This window comes from Lonchura striata, chromosome 2 (assembly GCF_046129695.1).
Source record: "Lonchura striata isolate bLonStr1 chromosome 2, bLonStr1.mat, whole genome shotgun sequence".
In the NCBI taxonomy this organism is placed as follows: domain Eukaryota; kingdom Metazoa; phylum Chordata; class Aves; order Passeriformes; family Estrildidae; genus Lonchura; species Lonchura striata.
The window spans coordinates 63,243,881-63,270,441 of NC_134604.1; the positions used below are offsets into that span (position 1 = coordinate 63,243,881).

The window sequence follows — 26,561 nt, forward strand, 5'->3', positions numbered from 1 at the left end:
ATTGTTAGAGATTTTCCAAAAGAAAATTCCAACTCATCAAGGCATCTTCCACAAAACATTAAAGGAAGAAGCCTCCAAGTATGGGGTAGATTAAATTGTCCCACAATATCTACATTGTGGGGAACACAGAGCACCCCATCCCAGTTGTGTGCCTGAGCATTTGAATCTGATTCAGAAGAGACAAAGAGTTGGTCTCCCAGGTTAGAGAGCAGAGGTAACAAATCAGTTCTGCCCTATCCCCCCTTGTAAGATCTGAATCGACTCAGTGGATTAAGGGAAGATATTTTTTCTTCCCACCAACTTTTTTTTTTTTTTTTTTGGCTGGGTGAGATCTTGGTTCACATCTACATGGATGGATATTTATATTTCTGTAAGTGATGATGAAAGAGATTGGTGTTGAATTCCAAAAACAATAATAAATAGACAACAGGAGTGCAACCAAAACTTTTCCTTTCACTCTCACCTTACAGACACTACCACTCATCTTTTCTACATCAGCATTTCCTCACAAGCAGCATTCAAAATGGTTCTAACGCTCCTTTTACATCATTACAAAAATTCTCATCAGGTTGGAAACGACCCGTCGCCCGTTTCTGTGTGTAATTTCAAAGTTATTGTTGTATTCGATGTAATGAACAAGTGCCAGGCAGCACTGAGGGAGGCTGGAGGAAGCTCAGCTCCGTGAAAGACTTCAAATAAAAGGCTGTAACAGCGGAAGTTCCGAGGCCGCACGGATAGTGAGAACGTCCTTACACCAACAGTCTCTCTTAACTTCCACTGGACACGGGCGCTGCACCTTTAGCCCAGGAAGCACTGAAGTGCCGCGGTGAAGAGCTGACGCAGTTTCTGAGCCGGCAGCCGCGCCGGCTCTGCCCGCGGGCCGGGGCGGCCGGCTCTGCCCGCGGGCCGGGGCGGCCGGCTCTGCCCGCGGGCCGGGGCTGCCGGCTCTGCCCGCGGGCCGGGGCTGCCGGCTCTGCCCGCGGGCCGGGGCTGCCGGCTCTGCCCGCGGGCCGGGCTCGCTGGAAGCAGCGGGCGCGGCGGGCGGCGCCTCCCGCGGCGCGGGGCGGGGGCCGGGCCGGCCGAGCGGCCGAGGCTCTCGCCGCTGCTCTCGCTGCTCTCGCCGCTGCTCTCGCTGCTCTCGCTGTCGCGGCTCTCTCTGCCGCACACGGCGGGCGGCAGGGCGGGCGCGGAGCCCCCAGCCCCGCCATGGAGAAGCAGCCCGGCGGCGAGGACGAGTGCGTGGACTCGGGAGCGGAGACGGGCGGGTGAGTGCGGCGGCTCTCCCGGCCGGCGGCAGCTCCCGCCCGGCCCGCGGGCTGCACTTGTTGCCGGCGGCGGCGGGGCCGGGGCAGGGCTGGGGCGGCGGCTTCGTGTCCCGGGCAGAGCTTCCCTCCGGCAGCGGGGCCCGGCGCCCCGGGAGCATCCCGCTCAGCGCCGAATCTCCTTGCCTTGCGTTGCCCTTCCTTTCCTGCCCTCCTGGGACTCGGTCCGGCGTGACCCCGAGGGGGCATCACCCTGCTCCGACTGCCCCGGGGAGGTCGCGTTCCCCCTCGGTGAGGCAGTCCCCACCGTCCTCCCGCTACACACGGGGAGGAGGACACGGACAGGTCTTTAAGTTTGAACTCCAAAGTGCTCTGTGATGGCTCGGCTCCGCGGGCTGCAGATGCGCTGGTCAGGGCTTGTATCCCAGGGATAGTGCGGCTGAGGATAGTCTGAGAACGTGTCCAGGACCTATCCTCTCCTTCTGGAAGTGACACCCAGACAGCATCAGGCAGAGAGAGTTGACTCCTCAGAAGGACCATTGAGAGCCTTCTACAAAAGCAAGTTCGATTTGCAGACACCCTGAAATAGGGCTGCTGTTGTGATTCTCGTTGTGATAACTCACCATGCTAGCCTGTGAACTGCTGTAAACTTTGTTGGTAGTGTCATCTCAGTCAAGGAGACTTTTTTTTTCCCTCTGACTTCATGACTGCTGCCAGGAATGTACTGTGTTTCTTAGGTGGATGACTTCTCCTAAGTTAATGGAGCTGCAAGGGATGATCCATGGGATCTCCCATTCAGCTCACACCTTCAGCCCATCTCTGTGGGAGAGAAAGGGAAGTGCTTTCAAGCCTGTCCTACATGCTTTCCTACACGCTGCTGCCTTGAGATCTTGTCAGGAATGGCAGTGAGCCTTTGCTCCTCTTGTGGCTGCAGAAGGGCAAAAAGAGATTGCATAATCCTGATAAGGCTGTTCTTTCCTGTGTCTTCCTTCTCACTCCTTGCTCCTCCAGCTGTTTCTCTCCAAGCTCCTTGCCTGGTGCATCTCCCTTGGCCTCTAGTCTGACTTGCAAAACTGTAAAAGTAATTCTTTGCACAGTGGTATCAGGTGCACCACACCAAAACTGAAGTAGCAATATTGCAAATAAAAATCTAAAGGGTGAAAAGGCTATATGGTAATCTTTTTCATACATCCAGCTAGTAATTTAAATAATTTTTTAATCTCTTCTGCAGTCTGAGAAGTTAAGGACTTTTCCTATCACCTTATATTGTAGGCACATTTAACAGTAAAAGCTTTAAAATATTTTATTTGACATAAGTTCAACAGAAAACAAAATCCAGGCTTCTTTTCCAGATATAGGTTAGTCCCCATTAGGGATGTGGATAAGAGGAAGACAAAGTAATCAGTGAATTCATGCCTGGTTCAAAGCTCAAAAACCCCTTGATTGGTCAAGTCACTCTTAATTTGCTGTGTTTATCTGGAATGGAAAAACCTGGGTTTCCTTGGGACAGACACTTGGAAGGATTTGACCCAGCTGGTGACATTAGCCTTTAGACCTCATGGACCAGCGTGACAGCTGCTTGTGTCTGGTGTTGATGAGGTGCTAAAGCTGTAGATTTTATGAAGTGTCTCTGTCCCATGTGTGACACTGGAAAGTATGGGTTGGTGGAAGACTCTGTCTGAGGAATTTGAACAATGACTTATGGCAATTAATAACTGCAGTGCTTTGCACTGACGTTTATTTTGAAAAGCAATGGGTCTCTGCATTTCAATTATTATTTTTAGTTTTGTTTAGCAGCTATTTAATTTTGATAAACATATTGCGTATGTCTCTTTCACAATGTTTATATTTCAGCTTTCTCACCAAACCAACTGTTCACAGCACTTGCTTTTCCCTGTTACCAGATCTGCTATTTGCTTTGTCTCAGTCCCATCACCACTATTACTAAATTAAACTGTATTCCTTTTTCATTATTCAATGGTAAAAAAAAAAAAACAAAAAACAACTATTCTGAGCTTCAGCAATAGTCCTCTGAAAGAATGAGGAACAACTGTCAGAGTGATTCAGTCCCAGTTTTGCATGGAGTGGTCGCTTTCTGTCACTCAGGGAACAATAGTGGACAGTGACTGTAGTAACTCCAGGCACTGCACGCCCTTGTCATCTCAATGATTGTACATAATGATGTGCGAGCTCTTACACAGAGCCTGGGCTGCTGAAGCTGCTTAGAGCAGCTAACAAATTGAACACATCAAGTACTCCACAGGGCATATGTTGCTTAAGGTTTTGTTGTGGCTGCCAGCTACAAAAGCAGGCAAAACTCTCTGCTAAAGGCAAGATCAATTACAATTCAAACCCTTCATTTTCCTAATCCTTTTGAAAATATGTTCCTCTTACTGCATTTGCCTTGGTAAATAGGGTTGGCATGGCAAAGAGTCTGTTGAACAAAAATAGCATATTTGGAGTTCCTGAATCCAATAAGAATGGATTGAGCTGGTGTTGTCAAGTACCTAAATAAAGGGTGTAGAACGTATAAGCCAATTAGTTTATATTGGCTGTTTATTAATGAGATTTGAAATAGTTTGACCATCCTTGATCTAAGAGACTTTGCCTATACAAGTTGTATCTTCTCAGGAAACATATTTTGGGAGTTTTTAGTATAAGAATCTTATTTAATCTGCTACTGAAAACTTTTAGTCCAGAAGTATGGCATACAGAGCTTTCTCTGGTAGTAGTTTTAGTAGTGGATTTGTACTATAAAACCTGACATTTTAGGAAGAATAAAAAAGTCCTTATTTGGCCTTTTATTAGAAAGAAAACAAAGAAAAACAAGTGGAAGAAAGATTGAAGGGAGGATAAATGTATGCATTTACAGAACTGTAGTTGAATAGCAAAGAAAAACAAAAAAGTGAAAAAATAACAATTTTGAATTTGAAATTGTAGAAACATTTATTTTAATGTTTTCTTCATTTTACAAGCCATGCAAATGCTATTATTTCACTGTCCTTGAACAGCAGAGCAAAGATGACAAACTAAGACAATTTGGAAGTTGTTAGGCATGCCTGATTTTGAGGCAACAATTCAGATTGGCTACCACTGGCATCCAGGACAAAGCATCAGCTCAATTCACTGCATTCAGGACCGATATCCCAGGTGAATGTGGAAAAACAGGTAGTTTCTCAGTTCTAAACATCAATTTCTAAACATTTCAACATTCATGATAGTTCCCAGCACAAGTTAACTTGTTTGCTTATACAGCTGTAAGAGCCCATGTCTTAAAAGGTTTACACTTTAATCATTACATTACTGATTGTCTCAAAGTTTGCCTAAACATGTAATTTTTTTCCTCACTTTAAATTTTTTTAATATTTCGAGAAGTTATAATTTTTATTTGAATGTGTTACTTACCCACTTATATTTCAAATAAAAATCAATCTTTTTAGCGAAAGTGGGGAGATATTGCTGAAGTACCAGGTGGGGAAGTTTTTTTCTGTAAGTTTAAAATGTAAACATTGATGATGCAAACTGAATTAAACAGTAGTTAATTGTTGAGAATTTGATGAATTTTAGGAATATTGTTTATAGTATTTTTTAGTAGTAGGCAACTGCAACAAAACAGTTCAACAAGATATAGAGAAATTAAATGTTTGAAGTTTATGACACTGTACCATGCAGCAGCTATTTGTAACATATACTTAGCAAAATCCAATGCTGTTTGGTTACAATTAATTTTCATGGTGCTTGTTGCCTCCTTTACATTTTCTCCTGTCTCTCATTCCTCAAATTTATTATGCAGAGTTTATGCTCATTTTTGGAGTGTGCTATACTTGTTTGTTTTCCTTATGGCTCTCCCCAGCTGCATGTGTGACCCTGGCCAAATCACAAATTATTTGAACCTCTGTTAACTTATCTCTTAAGCAGATCAAAAAAGCCTTTCTTTAATTGTTGCAGTTCAGTAAAAGGTGTGAGGTTCTAAAGTAGAAAATACACTTGTTAATAGAAGGTAAGGCAGCCAATATAGATATATATATTAAGTCGTACCCCACTTAGAGGTAAAATATCAAGAACACTGTAATCCACTTGTGTCCTCAGCCAGAATGGATCACTTAAATTATCAAATGAATAGTTGAATGTTTTATTGGGGTGAGAGGTTGCTTTCATGTCTCATGTTTCTGGCTTTAAGGAATTCAACACTTAAAACTTTGTATGGCAATCCTTCAAGCTGACACATCAGTCTCTTGTCACATATTTCATCCATCTATGAGAAACTCTCAGGAACACAAACCACTAATGCTGAAAGCTGTTTTAAGGCTTGTTTTTATATTTAGTCTTCTTTAGTTTTGGTTTTGGGGGTTGTTTTGCTGTGGGGGGTTTTTTGACACTTTTACTTCATGTATAGGCCCATCAGTCCAGATATGTCATGGTACTCAAGTTGTCTCTGATTTGACATTTGAATAATGTGAAGTTGGGCTGTTTGTCACAAACTGGGGTTGAGGCACATTTCCAAACAGATTTACTCAGGGAAGCGAAGTTTTTTGGTTGAACATTGGGGCAGGCAGACCTGAGAGTGCCGGGCACTGGAGCAAGACTCTGACAGCAAGGTTGAAACAGACTTTAGATCTCTCTCTGGAGGCCATGAGCTCTGTGCTGATACCCATAATTTTTAGGTCCCTGCAAGCAGCGAGGCTAAATGTAGCTGTGTGAAGGTTTGATGTTTGGTATAAATAAGGCTTCTTCTGTTGTTAATTAAGAGAACCAGGACCTCAGGAGGATAACTCAGGCCCTGGCCTGGGATGTGTGGATAGATGCCACCTGATGTGTCCCTCTGGGAGTGCTCTGTGAGGGAGTGGGGAGCAGGCTGTGCAGCCAGGTGTACTCACTAAAGCACAGGGTGGTCCTGCCTCATCAGCTGCTTTTTGGAAGATGACAACTTTTCAAACCTTATGCAACAATGGTGTCTCTCACGTGGGGTCTCAAACATTGCTGTTGGTAATAAGCTTTGGAGTGTAGTGGTTAGAGCTGGGAACCCATCACTTGTCTTTCACATCTGTCTTTGTCACTTCCCTAGAAATCCAGAGCAAGGAGTTTAGAGACAAGTTGCTGTGAGTAATTCCATTTCAGTCATTTTGACTGCACAAGTAGAAGTATCGTGAGGGTAACAGATTTGTGCTGGACTGGTATTAGTGAAGCAGATTGTAATATGACCTGCAGGAATTTGGTGATAAGAAACCCAAGACAGAACTATAGAGCCAAATCTTCCAATTCATGCCTGGGACTTTAGCTGCTATTAAATACTCCCGTGTGCCTTGTGGAGCATTTTCTGAGAGAGGGAAGGAAAAGAAGATGTTAAATACAATATTTAGTATGAAATAATGAAATGTGCCAGAAGTCTAGGTAGAGAATGTGTGGGAAATATGAATCCAGCAGGTTTTATTCCATCGGTTCTAGGCAAGCAAAGGATGCAGGGAGCAGAAGAGATTGTAAACTTTCCACTATTTCATTTTGGGGAGTGGGATTAAGGAGCCCTTGCAATGGAGACCATGGGCATATGGAGGTATAGTATGATGTTAGAATTATTTGAGATGTGTTTGTTTTGCACAGCAGGCTGCCTTTGGGGATGTTGCACAGCTCAGAGACCTTGGTCCCAGCCATGCCAGTGCATTAAACAGCATGTAAGGGTGTCCCTGAGCACAGGACAGAATTGTCCATATTGTTGAATCCTTAAAATGTTTTGATGGCATCTGTTTGATTGGGGCCATCTAGCTGTTTCCCATATCTTTCCTGGTGTGTACATTGCCCAGAAGTTTTACCATAGGCCAGGAACTTGTTTTGACATGTTGCCATGGTTCAGGGATCCTTCCCAGCAGACAACTTGCCAGGATGTTTTGGAAGGCAAGAGGTTTCACTGCTACAGGTGCAGACTGTTTCACAGCCCTTGGCCTGGGTCCCAGGCAGTTCCCCTGGGACTGTTTGTTTAGGGCTGCAGCTGTCAGTGCTGTAGCTGTGCTAACGTGGTGCTGTGCCACGGCTGATCAGCATGCCCAAGGAACCCAAGCACTGTGTGATGCTGGAGGAGCTGCATTGCTTGTGTGAGCCAGAGCTGTGAAATAGCCGTGTTCTTACCAAAGAAACAGGCTTACAGTGTTTTTAGGTACCACGTTCAGCAACTGCAAGTTGCACTAGTAGATTTTGCTGGTATTCAGTGGAATAATTCCCTCTCTTGGATATTTTGACGTTCTGTATTACTAATCAGCAGTGGGAGATGCACACAGATCTCAGACGATTGTTCAATATCTTTTGTGCTCCTGATGCTCTTACCATGTCCAATAATGCACAAGTCTGATCCTTCAATGGTGGTAATAGGAACTGAGGTCCCACCTTTATCACAAGTTTCTGCATTCCTATTTTAATGTCTCTTGACATCTTCACAGCTCCTCTTTGCTGGTGGGCTGACCATTGAGCACACATTCTTCACAGACTGATATGTCTTTTGACTGAGCTATAAGCCTACCTTTTCAGTACCTCACACTGTTTCAATACCCTGTTTGATAATTTTTCTTCTCATTACATGCCTATAAAGGGAGCAGTCCTCTATTTGTTCACTTTCTGTTGTGGATGTTTTTTTTCCTTTTATCTATAATCCAACATCTATCAGAGGAAATAGCTTGCTGCAAGACCATGTAATAGACCTGGAACCTCTGAGCCCCAGTGTGGTCCCAGGTGTCACCATTAAAGCACATGAGTGCTGTACTCTTGAGTTATCCTATTGGGAAAACCCTCTTCCAAGGGAAATAATAGAAGGTAATATTCAGGATGTTTAAAACAGGAATGAAAAGAACAGAAAGGAACACAGTTACTTGATGTCCACAGAGCCTGTATGCCCCAGGAGATGTTTATTTCAGTACTTGACTTTTCTAATGCATGATTTTGTCAAAGGGAATGTTGTGTGTGTGCTGGTCTAACAAGCTTAAAAGACTTAGAGTAACTTCAGCATTTAGTATCCTAAATAGACAACTGTAAAGAAAAAAAATTAATTTATAAGATACTTAACAATGCATGACATGAATCAGAATTGTTTCTTCTAATATTTTGAGAACAATAATGATTTTGCTAGCACTGCTTTTTCTTTATTCTTAAGGACTAGATTCAAAGCAAAGAAAGAAGCTGGAGAAAGAACAAAAAGTGAATCAGGTTGTCTCTGAGAGCACACAGAGAGACTCATATTCATCCCATCTGATTTTAGACACACAGTCTAGGGTTCTATATTAGAAATGTGGTTTTCCTACATTAGAAATGTGGTTTCTGTAGGCTTCTTGTCTAGGCAACAGTCAGGAAGAGATACTTCAGACTTCTTTTTTCATTGGCGATAGAGGGAGCTTAGGAAGGGTACAGACCTCATTTTGGTACCTGAGGTTGACATAAGCCTTTGAGCCTAATTACCCTTTTTTAATTTGCGGATGTCAGTTTTGCAGCAAACATTAATTAAGTACTAGTGTGAACCATATTAGAACTACAAAAAAAAAAAACAACAAACACCTGCTATACAATTATAAAGCCTATTAAAATGTGTATGTGCAATTAGTCTCCAAGCATACTGTTGTCTCCTCCTTTCTCACCCTCCATCTTTTTATTTTTCCACTTGTTTAATTTTTCAATCCAGCTTGTGCATAGACTGCTACTCCCTCAGTTCAGGACTCATTAGTTCTCCATGTCCTATAATGTGCCTGCAGCACTTTGGGATAATAAAATAACAGTGTGAAGTAATAGAATACTGTTCCAGCTTGCAGTAAGCAAAAGGCAAAATGTTGTCTCAGTTCCATCCGAAATACAAGCAGTGCAGATTCATTTTGAATTAGCTGCCAACTGCTAAACACAGATACATTGAAGGACAGCCCCAGGCTGTGTTCAAACAGAAGTGCAGACTAAATGAATTCTTGCTTGGGATGCTTGGAGGCAGCTGGATGTATATTGCTTGCCTCTAGGCTTATGAAGAGTGACATGTTACACAGTTTTCACACCCTTTCAAATATACATGGTGCCAAGTGACACTGATGTGACTTGCTGCTGAAAATACTATGTGGTTTTATGGGCTGCACAGCACCTTAGCCAGCCCCTGGCATAATTTTCCCTTGGTCCCTGCCCAGAGCCAGACCAGTGGTGTGTACATTGCTCAGAAGTAGGAACAAGAAGGTCTCCTTCCCTGCTTATGTTGATGTCCAGGCTTTAGAAAGATAAATTAGAATTTATCAGTCAGTAAAATTGCTCTGGTAAATTACAGGACTCAATGTGCTTCAGTGATCTCAGATCTAGGTGGAGGTTAGCAAAGCTTGGGGAAAGGGATGTGCTGCTGATAGTGGGCACAAAGAACACAGAATTCATGGGCCACAGGACATTTGGCAGAACTCACAAGATAAGGAAGAAACTTAATAAAGCAAATTAATTTCAGCAACTGTGCTGAAGTCAGCTCTAACTGGGTAGAAAAAAATTTCACTGGGGGAGAGGCTGACCACTGACTCCCAGCCCACTGACTCAGGAAACCCACTGACTCAAGAAGCAGGCTGATCTTGGCATGGGAAATGAGAGAATCATGTTGCCCACCAAAGCTAGAATACTGATCGGTAACAGAGCTGGATCACTGGTAGCCAAGGAGCCCTGATTTCTTTGCTTGCTAAAATGCATAAGTGGCATGGAGCTTTGATGATTGGGGACCCAGCCTGTTGTGGGCCACACCAGCTCCCTGCTTTGTACAAACTAGACAAAAGAAATGGGAATATCTCATCTTGGTGTGTAAATCGGTGCTGCACATGGGGCAGTGAGCCCACATCCAGGACAACAATGTCATTACTGCCCCTGCCCTTCCCAGCTACATTGGAGTCCTGGGGGTGATTGTTTGAGGGGTAGCACTTGATTCATGGAGGAGGTGTTGTGGAGCAGCTCTGTTATGGGGTGCCTGAGAGTGGCTGCTAATGATCTAAACCTATGGTCTCTGCCAGTGGGACAAAAATGTGTCCTTGCTCCTTGGCCTTATCAAAGTGGCTGGGGGTACAGGATTAGCAAAGAGTAAGTCAGGGAGAGCTGCAAGCCCCCACAAGCAACTCTTTCCCCAGCATTGCCCAGATCTTTGCCAAAAACTTTGAAAACCTCATGGCACTTGATGGTATTGGTGTCATTTTTCATGAGTTTTGTGAAAAATTCAGGTTGTGTCCTCTTTTAGTAGTGCGGAATTGACAAGAGTTTGGGGTAGTTCCTCATCATTTTCTCACCTAACCAGTAGTTTTGGCATCTGATCTGCAGAGTACTGAGTGGAAAGCTCCGAAATATGGGGATAACTGTAATTTCTTTTTTCTTCTGCAGAGATATGTCTACATTAAAATCAAAAGCAGATACTATAGATATATGGGATTGATGTCCTTTATTCCCTTGGTTGCCTGAGAGCCTAGAGTATGAGCATATCCTAAGAATAGGCTTAGATGGTATCTACTTCCACACATCTCCTGGGAGTCAAGGCTCATGTGGTTTCTTTAATTTAACATAATGTTGCAAACGTGCTGCAACTATTATATAAAACAAGTATTTGGGCTTGAATCCAAGAGCTGTGTCAGGGCTCCCGAGCACTTTGCCTGTTCAGGGCACTGCAGGGCACACGTGCTGTATGTTTATGGTGGCAGGGTGCTCTGGTACAAGGGCTCTGTTTTGGGGACCCAGCAAGTGTGAGGGTAGAGGCTGTGTAGCTGTGAACTCCAAACCCAAACACTCAAAGCTTGGGTCTCAGCACTGGAAATTATTTTTTTTTTCTCCTTAAATATTAAGTGGTGGCATCTTTGTTTTACCTTATTATTTCTGATCTTCAGGACATAGAGGGGTTATGTTTTAATCAGTTCAGAATGGGGTTTTCAGGAGTTTGGGGTTATATGCAGCCAAAAAATTTAATTGCACTGCTGCTCAAAACATTCAGCTTCTCTGGCTTTCTCACAGATAATCCAGCATGCCCTGAACTAGAACCAATGGCTGTGTAATTTTATTGAGATGTCTTCAAGAGAAAAATGGTCTACTAAAGCAAAAAGCTTTATCATCTAAATGTTTATATTTTGGCATTCCCTTCTCTGACAGTTGTAATTGTAGAACTATAAAAATTCTGCTCATCAAATAGATTTCTCTTAAAAAGAACTCCAAAAACATATTCTGCACAGCAGCATTTAGAGGACATAAAGTGAGGAAGGAGAAGGAGCTGAGTCAAAGTCTAGTAGACTTCTACTCCTCACCTGTGTCTAAAGCGGACTATTTCTTTCTTATGGAGATCCTGCTGAGCTTTTATTTTCACACCTAGAATTAGGTAGCATGAATAACCCCTAGATAAAAGCATAGTTACTCCTTATACTTACATATTTTCAAAATTCACATGAGATGCCAGTTTTTCTGAAGCAGTGTTCAAAACCTGTTCTAGTTATTCTCTTAGCACAAAAATAATGCTAAATGGGCATTAAACTATATCAATAAGCACTGTGATTTCATTTTGGTAATTTTTTCATTATATCTTCTAGATTTAATGCATTCTAATTAAAATCTTTGTCTTGCAGGTCTGAGTATAGCCGAATGTCCTCTACCAGCAGTGAGTATAACTTTGAGATTCTTTTTTTAAGTGGATTATTATATTTTCTTTTATTCTGCTTGCTAATATTTATTAACATCAACCTGGTGTTATTGACAGAGTTCACTTTGACACAGTAAAGCCTTCATCCCTTCTCTTCTTGGATCTATGTCTAGAAACAGTATAGAAAATTAAACTGTTTGAATATTTATGACCAAATACAAACCAAGTGTAAAGTCCTAAATATTGTCACTTGCAAGGATGCAAGGCAAAATGAGAACAAAATCTATAGACACAGTGTGGGCCAGTGTGAATGGGCCCTCAGGCCAAAGGAGTTTGCAGTGATGAATGTCATTGGAGCTGGGAATGCAGGAATAATTGAATGTTTATTGTAAGCAGATGCCAACAAAGCACTTCACAGCAACTCTAGTGAAGTCATTTTTTTTATTTCAGAGATGGTAGATGCTCTAGTAAGTGTCACAGTCTTGATAGATATTCACAATGCCAGTTGATTTTCAGGTTATCCAACTGATAAAAAACAAATTCTTGTGTCTGGATTATTTTTTCTTTATTTTCCACCAATGAAAAATGATGATTTTTTTTTTTTTTTGAAGCAACAAGGAACACTTTTTCACTCCACCTACTTCCTTAGTTGTAGAACGCACTGCATTCACAGCACTTTGGAATGCAATAATGCTTATTCATGCATGATTGCTGGTATCTCTCCTTGTCCAAGTGCAAAGTGATGTCTGTCTTCCTGATTCACACACAGACATGAGTTTTATTTATGCCAAGCAAGCACATCAAAAATTCCAAGATGACAAGTTGTGTTTTATAATCTGGATCTTTAAGCACCATGAAAATCAGAGGGGAAGAAAGCTGTCAGTTTTTTTCTCATTCACACATTCTGGCTGAAGTGTGGAGAGGGTTATTTTCCATCTCCCGTGGTCTTCACTGAAGGGCTTTAATTGATTTCAACAAGAGCTGGATGAGACAGCATTCGTAATGTCTGACTCCTGAGCTGATGTGACTAGCAAGGAACTCGCTGTGTTTTTCTCCATCTGCTCAGTGTGTGTGTGTCTGAGAAAGAGAGAATTTAGTGCAGCTTTTTCCTAAATTCAGTTGTTTAAATAGATTTCTGGATTCTCACTGTTAGGCATAATTTTTGAAATGATTGGGAGGCAAAATCGAGGCAATCAGTTTCTCTGTGATAGTGAAAGCATACTGGATTTGCCTGATTACACCAGATGTGTGTCACGCCACCCTCTCAGCTCACAACTTCAGATGATGGCTTGGGGAATATGCTGCCAACTTCCTTCATTTTTTGGGTGTTAACTCAAACTTACTTGCTTAATGAAGGCAGATTAGTTCAAAGAAGAAGGTACAAGAAGAATATTTCTCATTGTAAAATTTGGTTTGAATCCGTTAAAAACTTTGCGTGGCTGCTGCACATTTTACGAATAAAGGTAGCAAATTACATGTGTAAGCCTTGGTTTTTATTAAAGGAAGAATTTCCGAGGGGAATGAATCTTTTGTTACGTGGCAGCTACAGTGTATCACGTTATCCATGGTCTGCTCGGTGTCTTGCTGGCCACTGCTGAGCTGGGTATGTGGCCACTGCAGCTGTGTTTCAACACCAGTAATTTGTCGGTACAAGGAGGTATTATCATTCCAGCAGACACACAAGTTCAGGAGTCAGAAAAGTCTCCTTCTTTCTCTTTTCTGCTTCCAAGGCAAATTACAGTGATACAGCTTCACAAGTAGCAGTATTTAGCTTTGCCTTTTGAGGGGTTTGTGTGGTTGGTTTGGTCAGACACTGCAACAGTAACAGAAACAGATAAAAGAATTTTAGTAAAATAGAGATACTTTCATGTCAGTGGCTGGTAGTGGGTATGTAATGCATTTTAAAGAAAGATTGTTGGAGAAGAGATATTGGGGGGAAAATGGTGATTTGGACTTTTTAATTTCTTTGGGGAAAAGATTCAATCATTCACAGTCTAGTCTAGAAAGCAGTGTAGTCAATTATGCTGTTAGGCCCTAGTGTAGCATGATGTAAGCTCTTGTAAATTAAGAAGGAATCTCCATTACCTGCAGCTGCTTCACCTGAAGCCCCTGTTCTAGTGGGGTTTATCTAAACCAGAAGGATTACAGGCTAATTTGGTTTTACAGGGGTCCTATTTGGTAGTACCAATGAGGTTCCAATTCCAGTGTTTAACAAATGAATAATCTTTTCACTTTCTGGATTTAGGCCACTGGACAATGGTTTTCCACAGACATGCCAAGAACGAGTTAAGAAAGACTTTGCAGGTGGATCAACTACAGTTTCTATCACAGTAGCTGAGCAAACTGCAGGACTTTGCACCAATGCAAAGTTGTACAGGAATTCCAGACCCCCCCCCCCCCCCCCCCCCCCAGTTAGAAGTAAAACCTCATTGGCTGCTAAATGGCATTGGCGGGATCATTCTGTGTTTATTTCTAGTACTTTTTTTCCCTGAGCACAAGGCAGCAGCTATTGTGGTCAGTGTACTGCTTCAGCAGTTCAAAGCCCTGCCTGGTGGATTGGTTGGAGCTTGGGTTTTAGGCAGCCTCTCACTTCTTGTCTTCTTTGCCCTTGTGCCCCAGCTTCAGACAACCAAAAATGCCTTTTACTGGCAGCATTCATCTAATGTTTGTAGTTTTGCACAGCAGGTAATTTGGGGAAGAGTAACAAAGTTTGCAGAGCATGTGTATTTCGGCAAGAAAAGGCAGCAGGTGCCTGCTGTGCGGGTTCTGGCTGTTGTCAGGGTAACTGTGTGCCACTTTGCCTTGTCTTATTGAGGTGAATAAAAAGTCACACAAACCTGTCTGCAGAATGATGCATCTGGAGGTATTACAGCTTTCAAAGGTTCAGCAGTATGATTTCAGTGAAGAGGAATGCCTTTTTTATTTTTACCTGAATGCTGGTGTATGTAGTTACTTTTTCCTTTGTTCTTTAGGAGGAAGAGTGCTTTGTCTTGTTGGGATATTTTGCCTACTGGTGTGCTCTTCATTAATCTAGGAAATGTATTAACCTTCATTTTCTTCATATTTTCAATTACCTTTTCAATTATGGTGTTCAATTACCATTAGGAATCCCTAATAATATATGAGAGAGAATTGTGCTAGGCACTTTACACCCACAGAAGGGACCTTTACCTAAAGTACATAATGCCAAAATATGAAGACTGTAAGTGGCACTTGGATACAGACAGTCAGAATCACAAAGAAATAATTAATTAGTGTTGATTGGCACAGTAAACAACAGTATCCATACATCATAACTTTAATTATCTTCAGATTGCTTTGAGCTATGTGTTTCAGAGATGATTTTCAACTAGGGAGGAGGAGTTTTGATGGGGGATGCTGATTGCCTTTTCTGCTTAATTTTTGCATTGACAAAAATGACTCTTCAGAAAGACCCAAACCAGAAATGGATGTTTTGAAACATGACTTTTGTCATTTGTAATATTCACGAAGGATAAGAGAAAATGGCCTCAAATTGCACCAGGGGCAGTTTATATTAGATGTTGGGAAAAAATTTCTTCACTTCAAGTATGGTGAAGCATTGGAACAGGCTGCCCAAGGAAGTGGTGGGGTCACCATCCCTGGAACTTGAGGATGTGGTTTAGTGGTAAACAGGGCAATGCTGGGTTAATGATTGGATTCAATGATCTTAGAAGTATTTTCCGAAGTTAAGGATTTTATATTTGAAGTATTTCACACCTAGTCAGACCTGGAGCCAATATAAATAGATTGTCTTAGAAATAATTGTGGAAGTGAATTATTTTTTTTTTTCTTAACCATTTTTACCCTGGCAGTCAGGTAACTGCTTGGATACACATTTGTACTGGTCCAGTTAAGCTGGTAAATGAAATATAAAAACAGCCCTATAGGATAAGATGCAAGTTTCTAGAAGAGTTAGGAGCATTTGAAATTGTAGAACCCAGTATCTCAGTGAGGTAAAGGGCTTGTCACTCACCTGCTTTGCAGTTGGAAAGCTGGTAATTCACCTTCCTATGCTCCCCTGCCTTTCCTTTAGCAGCTAGAAAACAATCGAGTCCTTGTAGGGTGTTCATATTCTTTTGTGGTAAACCTGAGAGTTGGGATATTAAAATTTTTATTTCCATGTTGCACATACCCATATTCCTAGCCCATGGAATTTCACCCGCTTTCTGGTTCTGGAAATTGAACACAAGAAAGTTTGTTTTGGCAGATATAAAAAATATCGGTTACTGCACATGTTTCTTTTTAATAAATGCTCTGTTTGATATTCTGTTCCTACACTGGTGGAAATTCAGTTTGTTTTGGGGGATTTGGTCAAGGTTTGGTCAATATTTTGTCAGTGTCATCTGCATCAGCTCCCCAGGTGACCCTGTGGGAAGCCCACACTAGAGCAGGCTCCTGCCAGGACCTGCAGAGCCTTGAAGAGGGGAGCCCGCGCTGGAGCAGGTTTGCTGGCAGGGCTTGTGAGCCCACGGGGGCCCATGCTGGAGCCCGTCCCTGCAAGCTGGCACGCCACAGAAGGAACCCATGCTGAAGCAGTCTGGCAAGAACTGCAGCCCGTGGGAAGGACTCATGTTGGAGAAGTTCATAGAGGACTCTCTCCCGTGGGAGGGAAATCTCAGTGAGATAAACCCTGGAGCAGGGGAAGGACTCCTCTCCCTGAGAAGGACGCAGCAGTAGAAACAATGTGATGACCTGACTGTAACCCCCATTTCCCATCCCTATGTGCCACTGCAGGGAAGGAGGTGGAGAATTGGGAATAAACTTAATCCCAGGAAGGAGGGAGGGGCGGAGGAAGGTATTTTTACGATTTGTTTTACTTCTCATTATCCTACTTTGATTCTGATTGCTAATAAATTCAACTAATTTGCCAAAATCATGTCTGTTTTGCTCATGACAGTAAGTGGTGACTGATCTCTCCCTGTCCTTCACTCATGACCCTTTCATTAAATTTTCTCTATCCTGCCCAGCTGAGGAGGAGCATGATGGTGTGGTTTTGGTATGTACCTGGTGTCCAGCCAGACTCAACCCACCACAAAATGCCTTGCAACAAAAGCACAGGGAGAAATGTCTTCCTGTTATTTGTGTATAATTTCAAAATCTGTCTTCAATGAACTGTTAAAGGTGGTGAAAATTAACCAGCAGCAGCAGGAGGAGGAGTGGGTCTGATTTTGGCTTTGAAAAATCTGTCACATAATATAGTTGCCTGCTTTAAGTTAGGTTAGTCCTAACTGATTCTGACCCACTGGGTATCTGCTGGACTGGGTATCTTCTAAGTCTATTTCTCCAAACAACCTAATTTAATGAGCATAAGGATGTAATTATATTATTTTATTTCTTTACAAAGATATACTGTAGTATTTTGTTTCTTATTTCCATAGAGAACAGAGATGCTTTTACAATGGCTGGCAATAAACTGTATTAAATACAACTATAAAAACAATTTACAACAGGCTTGCCAGCATCATACTTCATTTCCAGAAGGTGTTATTATAAAACGAAGACTAATTAAAGTATGAGGAAAAATGCAAGAGGAAATTGGACCTAAATCATGTAGAGTCTTAGCCTGCAGCCTCTGTCAGTGTTGCAAATTCAGGTGTTTTATATAGTAATGAAATCTGAAGTGTCAGCTCCTGTGGAAAATAAAGCTGTGGAAAATATGATACATCTGCATATCTTGCCTGGCTCGTGTTATGATGCCAGGGTTAAAATGCAATGCTGACTCCCACTGTGGCAGGGTGAAGAAGGAAAATGTCGCTGGTACATGCAACCTAGCAGTCTTTGGCTGGGCAAAACCTTTATGTAACTGCTTGTCATCAGATTCCACAGTGATGGAGGACCAAGTGCTTGCATACAGGATAGAAAAGTACAGTGCTGATTCCAGAGAGTTGTGCTTGGAAGTCACCCCTAGAGATGAGGCACAGCCATGTGTAAGGACATGCACAGAAGAATGCATAGCTTGAAATCAAACCTAGATTTGATTTTTGTACTCCTAGTGGTGTTGACCACAAACATAGCATTGCCCTTGTTAAGACTGAGGTTCCTGTTCAAGTTTGTCTGTCTTGGAGTAACCTGTGTATCTTTGTTTTTTTGTTAAATTTAGTTTCACTCATCAGAAACATTTAGCATGCACCAAACTGTGTGTCCCATGGCTTAATTACTTTCTACTGGTTTGGTGCTAGCTTGGGATTTCTGTATCAAGGATGTGCAAGTGTACTCTAAACTGGACCAGAGTTATCAAAACATTGTTTGCAGTTGGTTTATATACTCTTTTCTGACCACATCCAGTCAGGTTTTCTTCCTTGTCATACAGATACAGCAGATGAAAACTGGACTAGTTATTGAAAAAGAATAAAGTGTATGGATGCCAATGTAAATTTTATTCTAGCTTATTTTTTAAGGCCACTTAGTCATAATCAAATCCATATAACCAAGTACATCCTCATTTTTAATGATCCAAACATATTTCAGGAGCATAGGAAATGTTTGGTAGACACTGAGCTATTGATTGCCGTACAGTTGTAGTAAAATCTTAAAGGAAATATGTCAGAGAAAGTTAAATTGGATTATTTGATGATGTGGGTTAAATTTCCCCCTGTGGAAGTGTTACTGCTGCTGTCCCAGAAAACCACAAGGAGCTAGGCAGCCATTTAGTGGGTTTTTTAGCCCTGAGAAATGGGTTGCAGGAAAGATCTTGGCACTCTTAAGTTCAGCTGGTACAGTGATGAGAATGATCTGGAAATTGTTGCTGTGTCTGTCTGAATTGTTAAAACCCAAAGAGGGAAGCTAAAAGAAATAAATCTGTCCCATGGCAACTCCTGACTCAGAGGCACTAGCTGGGGTAGAACAGGAAAAGCCATCTGAGTCACCAGGTCGAATAACGAAACACTTGTGAAGGCTAGAGCTATTAAGGCAGTTTCTACTGAATGTTGCCAATGCCAACAGTTAGTCTCCTCATGGCCATAGTACATTATCATGGGGAAATTTCTTTCATCTGAACTTTTACAAATAAATAAATACTATTTGTCTATTCACGCTCGGTAGAAACTCAGGCATTTGGTAATAGTGTGTGCCCCATTCTAGAGCAGTAGATGTCCTCTGTCTGCCTTGTTTTTTGTTGGTACAACATTTGTTGATTCATAGTTTTGGGGAGAAAAAATTGTATCTATAACTTATGAAGCATTCATGAAATGTTTACCAGGTGCTTCTGGTTGCCATCATAGGGGACCAGGATGGAGCACAGACAATGAAGCACGCTTTCTATTCCTGCTTCCCTTTTCCATCAGCTGCTAGCGGGTAGATCTTTTGAGCCACATGCTGCTGTCAGCTGCCAAGTCCAAGTGGGTCATTTGCTGTAATGCTGATATTGTTCATTGTCTAGAGAAACACAAACGTGGCAATGCTCGGCCATGCCTCAGGGTTTGATCCCATATTGTCTTTGGTTGTGTCTTCAGTGTGGATGTTCTGGTGTGACTTCTGCCTCCTCTCTGGCTGGCTTTCCCTGCCACATCTTTGTGATACCAGGAGGATTTGTGTAAAAGCACAGGCTGATGAAAAGAGGTCTGTCTGAAATTTAACATTTTTAGCCAAACTAGTTTTCTGACTGCCACCAGAAGACACAATCCTTATTATTCCTGAATTCTGAGAGTTTCTTTCCAGTATGTTCTGCAAGCTCTTTCAACTTGCATGTAGACCTGACACATAGGAAGCACTGGAAACACTTAGCTGAGAATAGTAAGGGGAAGAGTGCCAGCAGTAAAGCCTTAAATTGTCTTAAGCCCATCATAAAATCACACTTTCAGTTAACTAAAGTACATTGTGTGTGGTAACGAAGCTCATTGTTGGACTGAATTTGTTAGCTGCTCCAGTGTGCGGTGTTTAGCGGGGTTTTTTTAAGGCAGTGTTCCTTCTGCCCTTTTATAAAAACCACATTTTTGAGAATCTTAGCTCTTCACAGGAGTGGAATTTGGGGAAGACACAATGCCTGTAATCAGAGGACTTTGGAAATTATGGTGTTGGATGCAGTTTTTTACAGCTTTTGATTTACTAGTGGTTGCTGATGGGAGTTTTATTATTTAGTAATTTATTTACATAGTAATTGAATTACACACACAAATTGTAATTGAATTACACGTTGCAGCTCTCTACAGAATCTGGTATTTATACTAAATATCAGTGTCTGGGTTCTTGCCAAGAACTATGATCCTTATCTCTGGTTGAGGAGAGTATTGAAGGCTTCAGTGCTCTCCAGAGGATAAATAGATGATAAGGCTGTTGGGTTTTTAAATTGAAATTCTGATTATTTCTAACAATGTAACATAATGTTCAAGCAGCATATTTTGAGGGAGAACACCATGCACCCAAAATAAAGATCTCATGGAGAAGCCCAGAGCATATGAAGAAAAATCATTATTTACAGGGTGTTTGTAAGGAATTGCCAAGCAATTTACTTGCTTGTAACTATGGTGTGAAAGCACCCACTGTAGGTTCCTAAGTTTGTTTGCATGAAGATCCCATACACTGTCTTCTCAGAGCTGGGAGTCCTTTTTTGCATCAGCTGCTTAATATACAATAAGCACAGCCTCTGCTTTGACATGCCTCCAGGCTCCATAAAGCCTGGGTGGAAAACACACAACCAGTAAAAAGTGTCGGGCTCATGGGATTACACATCCAGAAACACAATATGGCATTCTCATCCTTTCTTTTTAGCCTGTCTTCGAAGGGAAATACAATGTGAACTTGTGCCATCTTTCTTAACAGACACTAACTTCTCACAGGTTTCATTTGAACTGAATGAAATGCACTGGGACAAGAGGGAGAAAAAGTACTAACAGGAGTTCAAGTTATCCTTTTTCCTAACCTGCAGCTGGACAGTCAGCGCACAGGCAACACACACATCCTTTTATACCAGGCACGAGGCGTTCCTTAGCTGCCAGGTAGTGAGGGCATAGGTGAGAAATCTGCAGTACTGTGAATGAAGAGATGAGGGAAATGGAGGCTGAGAATGTATCTGTGCCCTAAGTAGTGACTCTGACTCTTTGCCTTGCTATGGACAGTCAGCAGCTTTACTAAAGGAGTCAAAGAAATTTTGGAGGATGTCATGAAAGACATGATCATCATGTAGTTCAAGAGCTTTGCTTCCATAACACTTAACACTTACCACAAAACCACTTCTCATTCATGGACAAGGAGTACAGCAAGATAATGTACTAAAATAAAATAATGTGTGAGGCCAACACAGATTAGGCACCCAAGATGGAAGTGTGTACAGTGGAAAGTGATGGGCCTTATCTGAGGTTTGACTCTGCTTCTCACCTTGGGCTACAAAAGAAGCCCAGGTCAGCCAGCCATGTGCTGGAGGGACATCCATCAGGTCCATTACCTTCCATGGGAGGACTCTGTGCCACAAAAGCTGTGATTCCCTTGAAGGAGATGAGGGTCGCATGGCTCTGAAGAGGGCTTAGATGGCACCACAGAACACCTGACTGCAAATGGAAGAGGGAGTGCCAGGTATTGTTGCATTATCAGCTTAAGAAATGTAGCTGTGCAAGTGCCCAGGCCAGCAGAAGGGAACACAGCAGGGGTACATGGAGAGGTGAAGAGTGTGAGATGGCCCCTTTCAACAGCAGCTTAAACTGATCATGGAAAATTACCCCTGGGCAGGTCAGAAGATAACTGGTGAGGGAGGGATGAAAATTCACTGGAGCTGGAACAAAGTGGGGAGTTTCAGCAGATGTTTTACCATCTAACAGCAAAGGTACCACATGTTTAGATCTGCCATTGCCTTTGCTTGGCCATGCAGGGCCTCTGTGGGCATTAAGTGTCGGTTGTTGACAAGATTCATTCCCTCAGGATTGGATGCAGTGCTGTACTCTGAGGGTAATAATGACTCCTTGTAAGACTGTTCATATCAATGTACCAGAGAAGGCTTTTTATCTCCATCAGAGAAATAATGGGCCTAAATTTGAGCTTTTTTTTTTTTCTCAGGGTTTTTTCTTATTGTTTTTCAGCTACTGGAGGAGTAGATTGACCATTTTGCTGTGCTTGTCTGTGTGCTGGTCTTCTGTGCATTGTCTATGCTTTCTTAGCACGGATGGAAGAGTGAGAGTTGTAGAACATTCAACTGCAGTTCCTCAGGAAAATGATGCTCTGAAAGGAGTGTGAAAGAGATTTCTCCTCTTTGCACTCTGCTGTGTGGAATATCACCTTTCTGCTTGCTTCTGAACATCCTTCCTGAGTTTGAGGTGGTGTGCAAAGCAGGGCAAGCTGAGAAGCACATCATCCAGCAGCCCTGCATTTGTCAGATTCTATTAAACAGCAGGGAAAGAGAACAGAGGAGCTGGTGAATCTGTCACATCCCTCTTGTTCAAAAGATTATTGATGCTGCATAATTCATCAAAGCATGACTGACCTAGTGGCGGGTTCTGCTGCCAGAGGTGTCCAGTTACTCCTTCTGTTGCAGCTGCCCATAAAGCTCCTTGTTTGTGAAAATAACCTCTGACTTTGTGTCTGCCCATGAGCCTTTCAATTAGTACATGTACAAGGATCACTCTTGCCTTGGACTCAGATAAAATGTGAAGGTCCTGTCCACTGAGAAATGCTACAGTTTTGCCATTTCCTTGTGTTTTGCAATGTGATTGAAGTAGGGAAGTACCAATCAATACTTTCTGTGCAACAACAATCCTGGGAAATTTTAATTGGAAATATTATAGTGCCTTTTTATTCTGACATTATTTATACACTGTTTTGGGATTATTTTACATTCCCGCAGTTGAAATATTTTGATTGATGAACAGTGAATAAATATGCTGTTTTGTAATGTTTGTTTTTAAATTATTTCATTACTTCCTAATAGCAGTAATTTCTTGATAATGAAGTACTGCTTGATGGGAGTTGCAGTTCAGAAGCTTGGCAAATTCACCCTGAACCGCTCCTGTTGCCTGATTTATATCTCTAGTACTGCATCATGAAAATTGGTCAAATGGAATTTGAAGTCTTACTGATGTAGCGATAGAGGAATCTGGTCTGTACAGCATAAGACAGGTTCAGGTATTGAATCTCATGAAGCAGCATGCTGCAGCAGAAAATAAAAAAGGAAGTTTGTTTTCCAGTGTTCTGATTCTCAATGCAATATTTCTGGTCAGGAAAAAAAAAAAATGTGTCAAGACATTTAGGTTGGCTATTTCCTCTATGTTTCCCAGATAGAAGATTGAAAATGTACATGGCTAGAAAATTATAAATGTCTGCCACAGTTTGGAAATGCTCTTTGACATGCACAAACTAGGACCAGGAACCAATCTGCCTAAAATCTCACTTCATTACAAATTCAATCCTATCTTACCAAACTTACCAGGTTTCCTTGACCATGTAGACAACTCTGCATTAAATAACTCCTGGGAAGTCTGAGAGTTCTTTAGGTTTACCCTTTGTTTCACCAGCACAGAGTGAGGAGAGACATCTCAGAGAGACAGGTATTTGTATCCTTCCTAAGCTCTGCTATGGGATGAGTTTAGTCCACTGGAGAAGTCTGCAAAATCAGATCTCATCAAGGCCGCTGAAGAAGACTGCTGAAATAAAAAAGTAGTTGAAACACTGCCATCAGAAGGAATGGGTCTTTTCCCAGGGCACCTCCAGAGGGAATGCAACCTGGGTATGCCACAGTGTAAGGGACCAGACAGTCGGGTCATGGCCAGAGTTTTGCTTGAGCAAGGTACGCAAGAGACCTAGGGCCAAAAAGCAAATGAAAGAGGAAGACTTCTCTAACCTAGGATTATGCAGGTGGTGTGGAAGAAAACTCTAGGGACATTTTGCCTCTTGTGTGGGTTAAAGTTAAATGCATACATACTATAGGGAGGAGTGTTAGATCTAGTTCTCCATATCTGCAGATGAGTCTGGCTGCTTCCCAGCTGCTGGGGTTGCTGTCCTGACCCTAGCCCCACTTGTGCCTGCCTTGGGTCAGGAGCCCTGCCTTCCCAGCCAGCAAGAGTGATACCTGAGTCCTTATGGCACCTCTCAGGGGTGGTGGCTGGCCCCCAGCCACTGAACCCATTGCTTTCCACTTCACCCATGGGTATTTGTGCCCCTAGATCACAGAATCATAAAGTTATTTAAGTTGGAAAAGCCATCTAAGATCATTGAGTCCAAGTCCAGGCAACTTCAGTTTTAGAGAAGTCAGACTTGACAGGACCCACTGCTTTCTCTCAGATTGTCTTACTGATGAAAATGTCCTGGTTTCTGGGCAGGAAGAACCACAGGGCTGGACTGCCATTCTGCTTTGCAGGACTTTCTTTTATCTCAGCTCAGCAATATCACATCAGCAACAAAATAAAAATAATATGTTCAGAAGGACCTATACAATCATAAAATATCAGGACCACCTTCCACTCCCAACTTTAAGAGGTGAAGAGTAACAGCTCCACAGCATTTGGGCTGACTGACTGCTTTAACCTCTCATGGGTGATTAATAGTACCGAGCAGAGGAGTAAAAAGTTTAGAATTGTAAAATACTCTTTCGATCCTGGTAGTAATTACCTCTTAGCAAAGTTAGTGCTTTGCCAACTCAAAGAGACCTAATCCCCTTCTGTCATAGGAAGAGAAAAAATGTAATAGCTGTGAGAACTGGGAAGCTTATTTTCAAATAGATGCCTCAGCATTTTGATATTTTCTGTGGGATTAACTAGTAACACAGGAAGGCTGATACATATGCAGAGCTTTCATTTGCTTCTGTAACAATTTGCCCTAGGGCAAATTGAGCTGCATCATGAAAAATGGTGTTGTTTCTCCTCCTTTGTCAGATGAAGGAAAAAGACTTGTTAGCAACATAGAAACAATTTGCAACTCTGAGGGAAGGTTTCTCCTTGCCTCATATATCTGCTTAAGTTTCTCTTTTTCTTACCCAAACAGAAAGGGCTGCCATTTTAGAAGCAGAGAAGCCACGTAATGAAACATGTTAAAGCATCTGTGCTAACATAAAATAGGACCGAAGCTCTTTCTGTACTGATCTGTTGCAGTCACACAGTTGCTGCTAGCTCAAACAACTCTGGCTCCTAAGGCTGGCTTTGTGCTGTGCCTCCGAGGCTGGTTCTGTGAGCATCTGGTGCTGACGGGCACAGGCAGCGAGGGCTGCAGAATACTAATGCTGCCACTGGCTCCCACAAGGCTCCACTTCTCAAAAATGCTTCAGCCATTCAGTGTCCATGCACCATGCTGAGCAACAGGAGGCTAGAAAACCCATGCTCCGGGATTTTTTTTTTTTTCAATGCAGAGCAAGAAGCTGACAGAAATGATGGCTCTGTGCTTCACATTGTTGTGCCCAGGCTTCTTTCAGAGCTGCAGTCATTTATATGCATAAATATCAAGCCTGTCACTTGTTGCAGGCTTTGATAGCATTTGTATAACAAAGGAATCAGGGAGAGAAAAAACCTGAACATCTTCTGTCCCTTTGAAATAGAACCCTTATAAAAGCCTTAGAAAATGAATGACTGTGTCATTATCAGGTTTCAGGTTTTATTAGATCACTAACTATCCTCTGCAATTTGTTTTCCTTCCTGTTCTGCTGTCTGATGTAGACGACCACAGGAGGATCTCCCCCCACGCCCTTTTTGTCTTTCTCCCACACTGTGACTACCCACAGGGGGTATCTCAAAGAATTACCTACCAGTAATAATTGCCACAGGAAAGCCTCTTGCCACATACTGACCCCGTTTCATCTTTTGCTTCAATTTTTTTTTTCTTCCATTAGCTATCTGACAAAGTCACTCCACATCACCCATTTTGTGCAGAGATACGAGAACTCTGCTGTAATTGTATTTCTGATTACTTACTTGGCTTTTCTTTATCTCCCCTAGGCAAGATGCACGTTTGCTATTTGCTCTGCATACCATATCTTTCTGCAGCTTCTAAACTGAGGCTGACATCATGTTTACCAGTCATCTCTGTCTGCAAAGCTATACAGTTGCATCTAAATTTTCTCTGGGTCTTGCAGCTATCCTATATTGAAAGACAACTAAAATACATTACTTGCACAAAGCTACTTTTCCATTAAAGCAATTGGTGAAGTATCACAAGAATGTTGTTCTGATGCCAGGAGGGAGGAGGGAGAGGTTTGTACTGATTGCTAATAGGAGGGGGAATAGCCTTTGAGACAATCCCCTTATTAAATGTGGTCTGCACAATGAAAAGCTTGGGAAGCTTTTCTAAGGCTTCTCACATTTAGGCTTTGTGCCCAAGCTCAGGGTCTCAGACACGGAGGTGGTTTCAGAATACCACACAAGCAAAAATATCAAGGTTACTTGATTAATTTATTAAACTGTCTTGGATCACCATGCCTCTTTTTCGGCATATAACTCCAGCAGAACAAAGTAACAATTTCTCTCTAGACCTCTACCCAGTCATTGGTCTGCTGGGCTCTCAAAGAAGTTCCAGGGACAAACAAGAGATAAAGCCCCTCTGAACATTGCCAAGGTTAACTAGAAGTTTCTTTTTTCCCCTGAGTAAGTGTAATTTTTTTGTGCCTCCTCCCTTTACAGGTCTTCCCTAATCTTAAGAAAACCTTGAAGCAGTAGTGTTACAGTCCTGATAGTCTGAAGATATAAACAGTGTAGGATTTATAGGGACAAGTGATATATTTTCCTAAAGAAGGACGTGTGTGTCTGAAGGCTTGTCTGCTTTTTTTTTTCTTTTTTTTACCAGCT

General features: G+C 42.1%; 1 protein-coding gene and 1 long non-coding RNA gene across 2 annotated transcripts in view; one reads left to right on the plus strand and one right to left on the minus strand.

Annotated features, from left to right (window-relative positions):
- The first annotated feature begins 1,103 nt into the window (after nucleotides 1–1,103).
- FAM124A (family with sequence similarity 124 member A) overlaps nucleotides 1,104–26,561 on the plus strand; it is a 41,291-nt gene continuing 15,833 nt past the window's right edge. The window contains exons 1-2 of the mRNA XM_021526591.3: nucleotides 1,104–1,265; nucleotides 11,837–11,868. Of these exons, the coding sequence (XP_021382266.2) occupies nucleotides 1,207–1,265; nucleotides 11,837–11,868 (91 nt within the window). The 5' untranslated portion in view covers nucleotides 1,104–1,206. The remainder of the gene's footprint in view (nucleotides 1,266–11,836; nucleotides 11,869–26,561) is intronic.
- LOC144245914 (uncharacterized) overlaps nucleotides 13,500–26,561 on the minus strand; it is a 31,991-nt gene continuing 18,929 nt past the window's right edge. Inside the window, exons 2-3 of the long non-coding RNA XR_013339493.1 lie at nucleotides 15,845–15,958; nucleotides 13,500–13,663 (exon numbers count right to left, since the gene is read on the minus strand). This is a non-coding gene — a long non-coding RNA (uncharacterized LOC144245914). The remainder of the gene's footprint in view (nucleotides 13,664–15,844; nucleotides 15,959–26,561) is intronic.